The 16462-nt window shown below is 35.4% G+C and overlaps 1 protein-coding gene across 4 annotated transcripts in view; it reads right to left on the reverse strand.

Moving 5' to 3' along the window:
• The window catches only part of LOC106772710 (DNA mismatch repair protein MSH1, mitochondrial), a 43263-nt gene that overhangs the window by 12947 nt on the left and 13854 nt on the right, over positions 1-16462 (reverse strand). For all 4 annotated transcript variants that reach the window (XM_022784527.1, XM_022784526.1, XM_014659265.2 and 1 more), the window contains 7 exons: positions 14599-14763; positions 13997-14106; positions 13796-13901; positions 13641-13716; positions 12437-12495; positions 6160-6227; positions 1102-1275 (listed from right to left, as the gene is read on the reverse strand). In XM_022784527.1, coding sequence (XP_022640248.1) covers positions 1102-1275; positions 6160-6227; positions 12437-12495; positions 13641-13716; positions 13796-13901; positions 13997-14106; positions 14599-14763 — 758 coding nt within the window. The remainder of the gene's footprint in view (positions 1-1101; positions 1276-6159; positions 6228-12436; positions 12496-13640; positions 13717-13795; positions 13902-13996; positions 14107-14598; positions 14764-16462) is intronic.

The following is a 16462-nucleotide window of genomic DNA, read 5'->3' on the forward strand; positions in this document are numbered from 1 at the left end:
CGAGTTTACGAGTCGAGTTTACGAGTCGAGTTTACGAGTCGAGTTTACGAGTCGAGTTTACGAGTCGAGTTTACGAGTCGAGTTTACGAGTCGAGTTTAAGAGTCGAGTTTACTCGACTTTCACGAGTTTACGTAAACTCTCGAATTTGATAACCTTGAAAGGAAGTACTTGAGTCGAAGAATATTGTGATGCAGATTAGGTTGGTTGTCCAATTGACAAATGATCTACCACAGGATATTGTGTATTACTTGGAAGGAATCTTGTATCTTGGAAAAGTAAGAAACAAAGTGTTGTTGCTCGATCTAGTGCAGAAGCGAAATATCGATCTATGGCTCTAACTACATGTGCACTTGTGTGGATTAGACAACTCCTTCAATAGTTGAAATTTTGTGAAATGAGCAAATGAAGTTGTATTGTGACAACCAAGCATCCCTTCACATTGTCTCCAATCCAGTGTTTCATGAGATAACAAAACATATAGAGATTGCTTGTCATTTTATTAGAGAGAAGTTGTTGTCCAAGGATCTTGCTACTGTGTTTGTCAACTCTAATGAACAATTCATAAATATTCTGACCAAATCTCTAAAGGGGCCTAGAATTCAATTTATATGTTCCAAGCTTAGTGCATATGACCTATATGTTGCAGTTTGAGGAGTGTTGAAATGTAATGTTCTTATTATTATCATTAATACTTATGTAAGGGAACTCATCTATTAGGTTTTAGGGTTTCCTGACCTTTTGTATTCTGCACTATTGTACTCTATAAATATAGTAGTAAGTTGTATCAGTGGTTTAAGTGAAAAAAAAAAACAGTTTTCAACTAATTCTATGCTCTTCAAGTCTAACAAATATGGAAATAGGATATGATTTTATTACATCAAATAGAGAAAATTCTTAACAAATGTTTCTCATTATTAGTCAATGACATGCATACAACTTACACCATTACAAACAATCCCTTCTATAGAGATAAAAAAATTATTTATGGGTCATCCTATAGTTGATTTGTTTTGAGAAGTTGGTTAACCCAATTTCCTACTGGTGAAACAATCCCTCCTTTTTATTTCAATAAAGTGAAGAAACAAACTTTTCAAACTCACCAAGGTTTCAAAGTCAATTTCTAACCCAGTTGTCGCCCATGTGGGTGCGATTAAATTTTCCAATATTTCATTGAGCTCAAGGGTCCTATACATCTGCAAAATTTCATCGACCACATTCTTTATTCTACAAAATTCCATATGATTGACCTCTCTCCATTCAAGTAGCTTTACAAGCTGCACAAAAATGCACATGCAGAATGGTTAAAATAAAATTAAAAAAAAAAAAGTGTAAGGATCTAAATATAAAAGGTATTGAAAATATAGTACAGTAAATATTGTTACACTTTATATATTGACTGTGTAAGAGATGTAAATAAGGATTAGGCCAATAGTCACAGACCAATCTAGGAATAAAACTTGCGACTAATCTCTCTTAATTGGCAGAACATTAAAAACAAAAAGAACACAATATATCCTAAAATACTGAAAATAATATTCTCTTAGCTGTACAAATTAGAATTAATCAGACCATTCTCTTTAATGATATAAATCTGAATGAAACTTCTCAATAACCAACACATAACATTGGAGCTCAAAATGGAAAAAAGGAAATTTCCATCATATAATTAGAAAAGAAAAAATGTCAATTCAAGTCTCTTGCTCAAATAAAAGCAAACAAGTATGAACCATGAAATAAAACAGTCATGACATACAACACTTTTGCAAGAACTTGTTTCTATCTAAAGTTCCATCAACAATATAAAGTTCGGACACTCCTCTTCAATAGTGTCTCCCTATCCACATATATGACACCAACCCACGTATGACATTGGTGCGGCACAAATCAGCCACTGTTGAAGTGCCAAATTTAAAAAACGATTTCTAATGTCTGACACAGCTTTGACATGACTCCAACAAAGTGCTAATGAGGACAGGCTGTGATTTTTTTATGCTAGAAATCAATAAAACATACTGTGTAAGTTTCCACTATAATTATAGAAATAAGAAGTAGATCCTATATAATCAAGAGTTAGGAACATTTTATTTATTCTTGTACCATATCTTCATATATTATGATATTCTCTGAGGTTGTTAATTCTCCTTAGATGAACCCCGCCCGCTAGAGTGTCTTTTTCAATAATCATGATCAAGACCAAAATGAAATAGATTCTTTTTTACTTTTCAAAGTTTAGATTCATTTTTTTATAAGGCAACAGAATGTTTTAACTATTATATTTGACTAACTTTTAAATAGATTATTTTGAATATAAAATTTTGATTGTCAATTAAAAAATTAATACTTATGCTTAATATAAATATATTCATGTTGCTATATCTGAAATTTTGGAGGTTATAATGTGTTGTATTCATTACCTATGTTCATGTCCATGCTTTATAGAATTTCGATGACCCTAGCCTAAATTTCCTATTCTCTTTCATATCATTGATCTCATCCCTTTCATCATCCAAACTTCACTAGTGGTCCAACAAGTTCATAATTGTTAGAATCTGTTTTATTTCTGTCAGAATCATTGTTTTTTTATTAGTTATATTTTTTTCCTTATTTAACAGATTATAATTATTGTAAATAATGGGGATATCCTTGAATCATAGGGATCTAGTTGTCTAGGAGTTATTATTGCTTCCTAAAATAGCTTCCTAGCCTTGAATATATGGATTGTATTCTCAGCATAATAATAATATAAGATTCTACCCTAAATTGTGAGATTAATCATAATCTAACTTGTGTAATTTCCATCCAAAACAAGTAGCTAGAGCAAGAACAACTCAAATTGTACTCCTCTTTGCTACAAGAGAAAAAGCCTCATCTTAATCAATTACCCCTTTGCAACCAATCCAGCTTTATACCTATCTAGTGATCCATCTACCTTATGTTTCACGGTAAATTCATTAGCACATCCAAGTCCATTTTAAGTGAATTTGTACAATGAATACCTTCAAAACAAGACAATCCAATAAGCTTCTTTATCAATCATTGAAGCACACAAGCTAGTAACTCTTTGGCCATGGTTATCCATGCTATTAATTGTACTTTTCTTAGTTATTCTCATATCCAAATTGTGCATCAATGTCAAGTTCTTCAATAATACCCATATTAGAACTCGAGATATTAAATATTTCAACTTCTAAACCCCCAAACCATCTCTCAACTTCTTAATGCATACCAAATGCTTAACATGAATCGCAAAGTACTCCATCTTTTTCACTAGCCCTTGTTTTTCTCCTAATTACACAAAACCACAACACCTAACACAATGTCTACTAGTGTCAAAGTTTCAAGCAACAATTCAGTTACTACCAACATAACAAGTTCTTAACAAACCTAGTTTCATAATACCAATAGTAGAATCAGCCACATTTTATTTGTAGCAAACAATAATTCCTTTCAAAACCACAGTTAGAAAATGGCCAAACAAAAATAATTATTTCTCCAAAATAAGAAAATCCAAATACAAAAGCCTTTAAAGCCCCAAAACTTTTCCGCTAAGAAACTTCTTTTCTACTTGCTACATACCCAAAAGTTGAGAATCAAGAACTATGTCATGCTTGTTTCATATATATTTAAACATAAAAGTATAATACAACTTACAAATTAAAGCTAATATTAGTTTTTCAGATTGAATAATGAAGCATTAATTAGTGAACAAAAACAAAAACATTAATAACCCTTTTATTTTCAGGCCAGCACATGTGTTTATGCTAGAGAGCAAGAACTATAAAGACTAATCTTCATAAAAGAAGTACTTGAAGATTGCATGTGTTAGAAATATTATATTTAGTTTATATTTATCTCTTATCTTTAGTTAGTTAGTTTATATTTCTTATTTAGTTTGTTTATATTTCTTATTTATATTTTGGGCTTAGCCCATATTTCTTCTATTATAAGTAGAGAACCCTATGTGTGTATTTAACACAAGGGAGATTTCCCCTCATCTCTTTCACTATTTCATATGGTATCAGAGCAAGGTTCTCTGATTCTTTAGCCGTTGTCTTCGCTGTCTGTCGGCAACCCCTACTAAAAGTCTTTCAACCTATGTCATTCTGCTGCAGCCAAGAAAGGCCACTGCCTCCGCTGTGCATCGCCGCTACTTGCCATCGGTCATCATCATTCGCCACCGTAAGCCGTCGTACACCGCCGACCACCATCACAGTTCCGACCGGTGACCAGCGGATCTGGACCGCCTCTTCGAGCGACGGCCAACCACACCGGTTCCGATGGCTACCTCCCATTCACGCGCCGCCACGAGCACCAAATCTATCCGCCGCCGGCCACCGTCTCATTTTTCTCCGATGACCAGCGGATCTGGATCATCACTTTAAGCGCGACCTAACCCTGGTGGTCGTCGTCTCTGTCTCCGCTCAACGCGCCTCCACGCGTCGTCTTTCTCCGACAAATCTCGAACGCGTACTGTTCACGCGTCGTTGTCCCGGTGTCGGGATCACACCGCGCCGCTGCCGGTCTTCTCGCCAGAGCTACCTCTCTACGGTATGACCCTCCAAAGCAGCCATTGCTGCCATCGTCATTGTCTTCAGCATCTTCGTCTTCTCACCGCACACTTTCGCATTGCGGAATCTTCCTCTCGTATCTGCGTTCTGGTGTATGCCTCCACGAATGGGTTCTAATTCCCTTTTCTCGTGCTGCACCGATTGGACCTTGCCATCCGCTGCTTGTGCCGCCACTGCACTCAATCACTGTTGTCACAATCTGTTGCCAGTCCTACCTCTACTGCTTCCGCTATCTTATCGTTTCTGAAAGGTCTTCAAGGACAGTTAGTGGTTAACACCAAGAAATTTCAACACTAAAATTATGGGTTGAAACAATATCACCAACCCTTTGTCAAATCTGTCAGATTTGTTTTTGGGTGCTTTGATGAATAAGAGCTCATTATGATCTTCCACTTTCACGGCCTGTCATCGGCGCGCCGTCATTTCCGCCGTTCGTCGTGAGGGGGAGTATGAACCAGGTTTTAGGCTTTCAGACTCCACTAGTCAATGATGGCAGTCCTTGCAGTTTTGTCGCTTTTAGCCACTACAGGCCCCATCAGTCAGTGATGGCATTCCCTGTAGTTTTGTTGCTTTTAGCCACTACAGGCCCCATCAGTGAGTGATGGCATTCCCTGTAGTTTTTGTTGGAAGTCCCACATCGACTAGAGATAAGGTTAAGTGAGGTGCAAACCTCACCTGACAAGCCGGTTTTGTGAGGTTGAGTTAGGCCTAAAACCCACTTTCTAACATGGTATCAGAGCCATGATTAGAGCCTATCATAGCGAGTTCTAAGTGGGCATTTCTATTTCTATTCCACCCGTTGTCGGACCTCTATTGGACCACCCAATTTCTACTATCATGCATGAGATGTCTATACCTCGGCGTGAAGGGGGTGTGTTGAAAGTTCCACATCGACTAGAGATAAGGTTAAGTGAGGTGCAAACCTCACCTGACAAGCCGGTTTTGTGGGGTTGAGTTAGGCCTAAAACCCACTTTCTAACAGTTTTGATGCAAGCCCCATCCTTACTTGATGACAATCCAGTCCCTGGAGTTTGTCATTGTTCTCCTTTGTCAAAGTCATCCCACTTGAAGTTTCATGGTGCTATTTGAAGTTTCATGGTGCTGTTAGTTGTTCGTCGACATGTGATTGCGCATCTGTTTGTCACACACTCTTGAAGACAAATCATATATTTCAAATTGAGTTTATTTATTCCAAGCTTGGTCCATACAATCTGTATGCTCCAGCTTGAGGGGGAGTGTTACAAATATTATATTTAGTTTATATTTATCTCTTATCTTTAGTTAGTTAGTTTATATTTCTTATTTAGTTTGTTTATATTTCTTATTTGTATTTTTGGCTTAGCTCATATTTCTTCTATTATAAATAGAGAACCCTATGTGTGTATTTAATACAAGGGAGATTTCCCCTCATCTCTTTCACTATTTCATAGCATGAATAATAATTACTTGCAGGAAATCATTATGAGCACCTTTAAATTTGCAATTCATCCTGTTAAAGGTTGCAATCATAATACAACTAATTTTCATTCTATGTTTGACAGAAAAAAAACTGCTTTAGAGTACATAGGATACAAGCAATTTAATAATAACCTTTGCTGAAGAAACACAAGTAAATTCTGGAATTGAGCAAGTTAAACTGCTCATAAGTTTGCATGTTTCTGTTAAACAAAAAGAATGAAATAAGTCCAAATTTAGGTACAAAATGCCATTATAATAATAGCAATATAAATGTAAAGAACATAATTGAGAATACTTTTAATTGCAATAAAAAGATTAAAAGCAATAGAGTAGAATAGCAAACATTTTGTACAAGTACAACAACAATTCAAAACAAGCTCAACAGCTTAACATTTCAAAACGACCACAGGAGCTTAAAAATCAACACTAACCCATATAAGTTCAAAATAAATGATAATTTTAAAATCAAAATATATAGTTTTTTAGTTTCAAGTATTTATTTTCTCATTTTGTTTAGGTTGAAAGAATATAATATAGAATAAATAGGCGGATAAATAATAACACCTCATGTGATACAGCCCTACATGTCATTAAAGGTGTGGGAAAGGAAAATTATTTGAAGTGACATTCAATCCTTTATTCCTGTTATTCTGAAAGTCTTTGACCAATTGCATTTTATCTCTTATTTTATCTTCCTTCTAAGGTATTCTTTCATTTATAAACGTTTGTTTCATTATTTTCTACTATTTTTGTCCTACTATTGATTTTATTTACTTCTAAACATATGTCATATTTTATTTATGACTATGTGAGCAAAAGAAATGTTGGCACCAATACCAAATTCTTCTAGTTCTAACTTACAAATTCCAAGTAAGTCTATTTTAAAAGATGTTTAACAAGTTGATTATGCTTCTTTATGGGCATATGTCAGTTTATTAGACAAAGGAACAAAAGGAAGAGGAAACAAGAGAAGGTCTTGTAATTTTTTTCAAAAAGATTTTAAAAGTTCTCACTCTAGAGTGAAAGCTCATTTATTAAAATTCATGGATGCGAAAATAGTGTGCTCAAACGCAGATGAAGAATATTTGAAGTAAAAAGTGAACTTTAAGCCTCGACTTTAAGCTTAACTCAATCTCATAAAAGATTTAAATTTTTGAAACATTCATTGCAATCCATGGTGATTAGCAAAGAATAGAGTTCTTATAGAGAAGATGATGTGGGCAAAGCACAAGCTATTAAAGATTCTGTTTTGAATAATGTATGGTGAGACAAAATTAAGAGTACGATGTGAGCAAAGCACAAGTTATTAAAGATTTTGTTTTGAATAATGTATGGTGGGACAAAATTAAATATATTCTGGCTTTGGCTGAGCCTATATTTAACATGCTTAAAGCTTGTGACTCAAATAGTCCCACTCTTCATTTGGCCTGAGATGTGGGATACCATGATAGAAAAAGTGAAGACAGTTATATATAGGCAAGAAGAAAAAGAAGGAAATGATACATCAACATTTTATGAAGTAGTTTACAATATACTAATAGCAAGGTGGACTAAAAGTTTAACTGTTCTCCATTGCATGGTTCATTCTCTGAATCTTAAGTAAACATATGTTAACAAAACATTTTTTTTCAATAACTTATATCTAAATAATTAGAAAGTTACTAATTTATATATATAATTTTTTCTCAATTTGTATTTATAGGTATTATAGTGAAGAATGACTTCAAGAGACTTCAAATAGGATCCTCCAACATGAGGATGAAGAGATTTGTAAGGAGAGGAATAAGTATATCAAAAAAATAATTCACAATTAGTGAGGAAAGAAGAAAGGTTTCACTTGAAATATGTTGATTTCTCATCAAAATCAAATAGTTTTTCTTCTACTCAATTGATATATGGATATTAGATATTAAATATTGGTGGGTGATGCATTATTCTTTTACCCCTCTCCTTCAAAAGCTAGCATTGAAACTTGTGCAACCTTGTTCATCATCTTGTTAAAGGAATTGGCGTACCTATTCATTCATTCACTAGTTAAAAAGAAATAAGTTAAATCCTAAAAGTGTAGAAGACTTGGTTTATGTTCATACTAATTTGCGATTTTTGGCTAGGAACAATGAAGAATACAACCAAGGAGCACTGAGATGTGGGACACCAGTGGAGATCTATGGGATGTTTGATGATGTTGCAAAACCTTAGAGTGCCAATATTATCTCTTGATAAACCAGATATGGAAGTTGTCTTATTTACAAACGATACTCAAGGAGGGGATGAAATTTAGACTATTCTTATTTCTAAGCAAAACGCAATAAATAGTAATTTACAATTTTTATTTGTTAAAATGATTAAAACTATAATTTGCTATTTCTAGTTTATATATACAATTGAGTTTAATATATTTAGCATATTCAATTTATATATTAATAATTATTCATTTGTGGTATGATTTGAAAGGTATTACAATAGCATTACATATTTTTCAAAATAAAATGAATTGTCTTATCAGATATGTGTTGTACCTTATACTTTCAATGATAAGACGAATCGGCATCCAATACTCATAGTATTTGTGCATCATTGGTAGTAAGTAGTTGCACTGAAAAATTTATATATGTTGTACCTATGAACTGTTACCAATAATTACTTAGACAAAGCCTTTTTCTTGTACCTTTTTGTGTTCCTAATGTAATTTTCTTCAATAAATAAGAAAGATCAGCTGAGAGATCATCAATCTCTTAGGCTCATTTTAACATATTTTTAATCTTACGTAGGACTACACATTGGAGAATTTTGACAAGCTGCAGTATGAAAAGGAAGTACAATGTGTATAGTTGTATAATGTAAAATATAGATTTGATGGCATACTGCAACCTACAAAGCAAGGCTAGTTGATATAAGTTACACAGAGTCCTATGATGTTGATAATGAGGAGACATTCACTCTAGTAGCAAAAATGAATATTGTGAAAATGATCCCTTATTGGCAGCTTATTTTGGCAGGAAGTTGCAACAATTTGATGCGAAAAATTGTCTTGCTAGTACATCTAGAGAAAGAACTCTACATGGAGATTCCTCTCGATTTTAGGTGTATAGAAGAGGAGAATAAAGTGTGCAGATTTAAAAAAAGTCTTGTGTGGATTCAAGCAGTTACCCTGTGCTTGATTTGGTAGACTCTGTAAAGATTAAAACAGAGAAAATATATTTCTGAAGGGCTTAATAGACCCTCCTCATGTTCTACTATTTATATTGATAAAGAATTGATACAATAGGGAGATGGAAGGTCAAGGAACTGTCCTAGACTACTAGGTACAATCATTATAGATAACCCAACACATTACTCCCTACTTTAGTCTTATTGACTATCCTAACACAGTAGACTTAGTAATTATTCTACCATTAAGATACACACAGCTCACACACAACTCACACATTAACCAATAATTCTAACACTCCCCCTCAAGCTGGAGCATACAAATTGTATGAACCAAGCTTGGAATAGATAAACTTGATTTTGAAACAGATGATTTTTCTTCAAGAGTGTGAAGCAGTGTGTTATCACATGTCAACGAACAACTAATAGCAACTTGTGAAACTTCAACTTCAAAAGTGGATGACGGAGAGCAATGGAGGACAATGACAATCTGCAAGGACAAAAACCCTCATCAAGTAAGGATGGGCTTGCAGTGGCTAAATGTGACAACTACAGGGACTGCCATATCTGAGACTGATGGGTGATGGGGCCTGTAGTGGCTGAAAGCTACAAACTACAGGGACTACCATACTTATGTGACTTTAACTGCCATACTTAGCTTGCAGTTTTGCCATATCTGAGATTGATGGGTGATGGGGCTTGTAGTGGCTGAAAGTTACAAACTACAGGGACAACCATACTTATGTGGCTTGCAGTGTCTTGGAAACATACTCCCCCTCACTGTGAACGGTGGAAACAATGAAATTGTTGATTGGGATTGGAAGCATCACAGTTACTAAATATAAACACGCATAAATGACTTCCACCAAAGAGATTTCCACTAAAAGTGGATGACGTCCTGCAGCAGCAAACAATATCAAACTCCAAGAAACGGATTAAGGCCTGTAGGGACTGGATTTCCATCATCACTAATAGATGGGAAGCCTTCAATGGCTAACAACAAATCTGCACGAACTTAACTGTCTTGATCAGCAACAAATGGAAGAGGCTTAACAGCATCAGCATGGTTTTCCATAAGGTATGCCGCTAGACCCAAATAACCCAATAGTAGGCACGAGAACAAAACCATAAGAACAAAGCAGGTCCTACTGCAAGTCTCACTTTACTTGTTCCATACTTTTGCACACTGAACAAAATGACAAGGCAGGAAACTAAAATCATCAACACTTCATCTTTCTCTATAGCATCTACCCCAACTTTTAAACCACCAACAGAGTACTGACATTGCCGGTGTAACAACACCATTAGCAATCACCATGGAAGTACCAGTAAGAACTAATATTAGTGCAGACTTTCATCCGAATGAGTGCCAAATTTGCTGGACTACGCACAGTTGCTCCGATAGCACCAGCAAAGAGCCCACACAGAGCTTTCTGATACACTGGCAGAGGCTTTCCCTCATTAGCCTCAATTGCTTTGTTTGTCAAGATTTTAAACTATCCAAGACGAGCAGTGGTGTATGTAGCCTGCCTGAGTAATCCAACAGATAGACCCTTATAAAAGGCAGTAATTCCCTCGTTCTTGAGCATGTTGGAAGTGAACTGCGCAGCCGATCCTTGCCCCAGTTGAATCCTCACCTTGATCATATCGATGGGCTGAATGACGCAGGTACCGCCATTGACGAAAGGCTTGATGGTAGACCAGACGCCAGAAACAGGAGCCTTGGCCTTCTTCTCGTCTCCCATTGTTGTTAGGAAAAAAGAGCTTCAACGAAGAAGAAGAGGGAGAACGAGAAAGAAGTGAGCGAGTGGTGCTCTGAGAGCTGAATGAAGCATGTCCAAGAGAGAGAAGGAGGTCCGGCGAGTCTACCGGATGCGACACGGTGTGATTCTGACGCTGGGAAGGCGGCGCGTGACAAACACACGTCCCAGATCTGACGGAGAGATGAGGCGCGTGGAGGCGCATTGAGCAGAGTATGGCCCTGACTTCGACGGGGTTGGCCGCCGCTCGAGGAGGCGGTCCAGATCCACTGGTCACCGGTCGAATCTGCGACGGTGGCCGGCAGCGGACGGTGGTCGACGGCGGACTGATTTGGCGCTCGTGGCAGCGCGTTCAGAGGAGGTTGGTCTTGTCTATGGCATGGTTGGCCGTCGCTCGATGAGGCGGTCCAAATCCACTGGTCACCCACCGGTCAAACTGAGACGGTGGCCGGCGGCGGACGGTGGCCAATAATTCTAACAGACTCAATCAGATCAAGATCTCCTTGGGTACCAAGAGACTCAAGGTGAAGATATTGCATTAATCAATCGTTCCTTAAAAGGGAAACTTAGTCTACTCTTAATCTATGTATATGACATGATTGTTATAAGAGATGATGAACAACAGAAACAAATTTTGATAGAAAAGCTCATTGCTCAGGTTTTAATGAAGTATTTAAGAAAAATAAAGCACTCCTTGGGGCAGAAATTACTTACTTGAAGAAAGTAATCTTTGTCTCCCAAAGAACGTATGTTCTTAACTGTTGTAATTTGAGAAGATATCTTTAGAATATTCTTAATTAGAGAAAATAGATATATAATCTTCTATTTTATTGCGTTTCCCTAGTTTTCCTAGTTTCTCTATTTTCCTTTTTAGGAGAATTAGATTATTACAAATAGAAGATATGAGAATGTATTTTTCATGATTTAGAATAATAAAATCAATCCTATTTTCTACATTAGCCTTCTCAAAGTAATGGGTAAGATTGATTGTGTTAAATGTACTTACAATAAGTGTCTAGTTCCATGCTCAAGATAAAATGTAGTTGTAAGGTGATCGACACTTGATTGTAGAAAAACTAGATAAGGGCCTCATCACCCCTGTTTACACCCCACTTGGGATTCATTTAGCATATCAATTTACAAAGGTTCTTCCCACAACAATAATTTCGAATGGAATATATTCATTCACAAGCTTAAGAGGAAGTGTTGAATAGAAGAAAATATTTTTTTAGTTATAGGAAGGTATTGCAGTCATTATCAGTGTAGTACAATAATATACTAGAGATCTTTGTAATCATTCCTCTAGGAGAGTAGAGCTTTCTATATAAAGTGTTTATATATAGAGAGAGAGAAACACACATACATAATATATATATATATATATATGTGTGTGTGTGTGTGTGTGTGCGCGCGCTTATGTACGGTTTCCAATTCAGTTTAGATTTTTTTTCTCCTCTCATATATCCAAATCCTTTTCTAGTCAAACTATTAAAAATTACCCTGAATTTTGGCTGCAATCTCATAAGAAGGAGGATTCAAGAGAAGATTCCTTATATACCTGCGAAGCAAACATAAATTAATCATCTAATATGGATTCTAGAATTAATTGCCACGAAACTACTTTGAGCTAAAGTTAATTATAAAAACTAAAATAAAAGGGGGGAAATAGTAAAAATAAACAATTCAAATAGAAAATTTTAGTCAAGTTGAGTCAATGAATTACACAATTAAATGGTTCAAAACTACAAAATATAAACAAAATAAACAATTGACTCAAAACAAGGGAGACAATATACCCACATCTAGAGATGGTAACAGGTCGGATCGGGCACAGATAGTGCGATACTCGAATCCGACCCACATGTAAAAATTGTACCCGTTACCCATCCCGCTACCCGTTGGGTACCCGCATTAAAAAAACCCACAGATTTTTTCTAATCCGTGGGTACCCGTTAGATACCCATTTATATCCGTTTTCCAATAGTGTGTGCATTATTATCCAAGCCCAATGGCCCAAACTCTATTCTCTTTTTATTTTTTTCAAAACCCACAAACCCTAGATCTACTCCAAAGCTTATCAAATCTGCACTACAAAGAGAAATATATCAAAGCTAACTTCACCCTTGCATCAATCCCTTGAAACCTTTTTCCTTTTCTAAACTTCTTTCCAGAGTTAAGGGGAACACAGAAACTTTAGGTTGGAATAAAAAAAATAAAACAACCAAACTAAATGGAAAAATAAAACAAGCAAAACAATCAAACCATCTTGCAAATGCAAATAAACCAGCTTTTATAACTTTGGACTTCTTTCATAATAAATGTCTTCTTCCCATGTATAGGGAAGTTTAGCTCATGGATTGCCTTATAGCTAACTAGCTTGTTCTTTGGTATGGTCTTCCACACTTTCATTTTTCTTAGTGGGCTGGGTTTGCCTCCCCACTTTCGTATTTCATTTCCAATAATAATTATTCTAAGAATGTTGCATATGATTGATATTAGTTGTAGAGCTAACTTGGGTTTGCAACTTGTATACTGATGTTATAGCATTCTTTCTAAAAAAAAAAGATAGAACTAGTCTTTTACAAAATGAAAAGGCTAAGTATGCAATAAATAGGAAAAGTTTAAAGGTAAGTGGGTCAAATAATTATCATGGAGTAATTTTAAACATGATACAACAAAAGGAAAAAGGAATCCGTCACTCACAGAACTGGTAATCCATTGCAACTTAGTGGAAGTAAGACCTTTAACAAAGAAGGTATTCCATCCGTTTGAATGGCACCTAAAATGCAAGACACTGGTTTAGGAAAAAGAAAATGACATGTGGACAATTAACAATCCATCATTAGTAATATACAAACCAATTTGAGTAGATGTTCCAAGAGTTAAAGGTCGAGCCCTATGTCCCGAGGATACAGTTGCATTTCGAAAATTAATCTCATCACCAAGGCCATAAAGCTCCTTTACCTATGTTCAAAAGTGAAATAAACATGTAATGTTAAATGACTCATTTGTGTACCATTCATTTTAAAAAGGAAAATGCATATCATTTGTTTCTATACCTTGACCAAGAGATCACAAAGAGGGTTGCCATCAAACCATTCAAAATGTCTAGAACTACATTCTCCCCATAGGAGACCCCCCTCGCCGAATTCTCCCCATTTGCATGTTCCTACGAAAACAATCCTGAAATGCTTAACAAAGATGAGGAACACAAAAAGTATTTATATCTACTAATTATCTCTCTATTCTATCAAAGTTACTCCGGTCAGGTGGAGAACTCCAATCAATACTTGGGTTAAATGTAATATTGGTAGAGCCCTCCAATCAATATCTAAAAATGATCTCTAAATACTCTGTTACATAAACACCATTTTCAGATAAGAACAATTACGTAACCAGCACCATGATAACATTGGTCACAGTTTTTGTTTTTACTTTTATTTTTATTTTCATATATATCAAATAAATATTATAACAAACAAGGAGAAAGTACAATTATGCAAAGGATAGAATCTACCTAAACAAAACATCTTTTTTATAAAAAGGAACATCAAATCTAACATGTGATCTCTGACATGCCCTCACAGAAAGTCAACTTGAAAACCAAAATCTGGCCCAGTATTTTCATGAAGAGAATGGCGAAGAATGAGAAAGTACAAACCACAAGAATCCTGCTTTAAAGATGTATGCAAAAATAAGTGATGATATTGACAAGTACGAAGCTTTGTAACAATTGCTTCTTCTGTCAAGCAATCTTCGGAGGAGTATGTTTTCATCGTCTCTAGCACCATGTTAATGCAATAGCCCCTTGCAGAATAAGATATTCCTACAATAAAAAGACATGTTTCAAACTTATCATTTCAATGTTGTTATAGTTATAGAAATAAGGAGCAGATCCTATATTCTCAAGTTTAGATAAAAAATCATTTCTTTCTCATTATATTTACATACACATAAACATACATTTGATGGATAATTTTGGAAATAAGAACAGCCTATTCCATGGAACAAACCTCTGAGATTGTGAGACTGTTATGCTAGTAATAAAAACAAGATAAATGTACAAAATTAAAAACACAGGAATAATATTTGAAACCTCCTAAAATACATTTTGCCACTCACTCAAGCTAGAGAATAAGTGTTCTCCATTCTCAGGCAGTCCCTTGGTGAGTATGTCTGCAAATTCTACTTCGATAGAAACATATGGAGTGCAAATCATGCCACATCAAGCTTTTCTTTGACAAAAATGAATGTCCACTTCAATGTGCTTAGTTTTATTACGTTGTAATGGGTTCATCCCACTTTTTTTATATAAATTGTAGATTCGTTGTCCACTTCAATGTCCACTTCTCGTGAATTATACTAATTGTAGATTCATTGTCACAATACAACCTCATAGGTTCATCCCACTTTTTTTATATAAAATTCATTTAGGCATCCCCTTGAACGATGACCTTTGAGCTAGAATGACACCCGCAGTTCAACAATCATTTTCCCTTACATGAAACAATTTATTGAAAAAGAAAGAACAAATAAAATCAAACTAAAAAAGGGGTGGTGGTGGTGGTGGTGGTGTGGGGGAAGGGGGGAACCAAAATTTGTGTCTTTTATCAATCCTCAAATTTGCTAGCTTATTTGCACAAGAATTTCCTTCACAAAAGATGTAGATTACTTTGAACTCCATAGCATCACAACTCTTCATGAATGTCCACCATCTCCCTCGAAGTGACCATGAAACAATTTGAGGACATAGAAAGGCTCACCAAACCAAAGTAGACTCAATTCCAACCACATCCAGCTATAATCATCAGTTCAAGATTTCTTAATAGCTAATAACCCGCATAATCTCAGCATATAAAGCACTTTGAGTAGAGGGATTTTTTTTTGGATTCCAAGAGAATCCTAGCATGGCTAGTCCCAAAGGTTATTCTTTTCCACCTCATGTTTTATGTTCATGATGTCTTTGTTTTCTGCAAAGCTAATAAAAACACTCTAGATCACCTAATGAAATTCCTCCATTTGTACGGAATGGTTTCTGGACAATGGCTGAATCCTGCTAAGAGTCAATTTTATAGTACAGCAGATGACTCTAACCATTTCAATGTGCAGATTAAAAATTTACTTGGCTGCAATATAGGCTCGTTTTGTTTATCTTATTTAGGTGTTCCTATCATTTTGGGGGCACCCAAAACTCAATATTTTCAACTCCCGGCTGATAAAATTCATCTGAAACTTGCCTCTTGGAAAAGTAAAGCTCTTAGTATGATGAGTAGAATTCAATTGATGAACTAGGTTATTATTGGTGCTCTTTCTTATAGTTTCAAGAATTATAAATGGCTTGTTAGTCGCACTTGGTTAGTGTTAAGTGGAGTCAATTGTGTAATAATAAATGTGTAAATAATAAATTTGAAGGGGATCTACATGTTGTGAATACTCAGGTTGAAAATAAGACTTAATTGCTTAGATTGGCTCGGGATTTTTCTTATAGCAATATGCCTTGGTCTTTATTATTAGCTAGATTTTTA

Source organism: Vigna radiata, chromosome 8, assembly GCF_000741045.1.
Source record: "Vigna radiata var. radiata cultivar VC1973A chromosome 8, Vradiata_ver6, whole genome shotgun sequence".
In the NCBI taxonomy this organism is placed as follows: domain Eukaryota; kingdom Viridiplantae; phylum Streptophyta; class Magnoliopsida; order Fabales; family Fabaceae; genus Vigna; species Vigna radiata.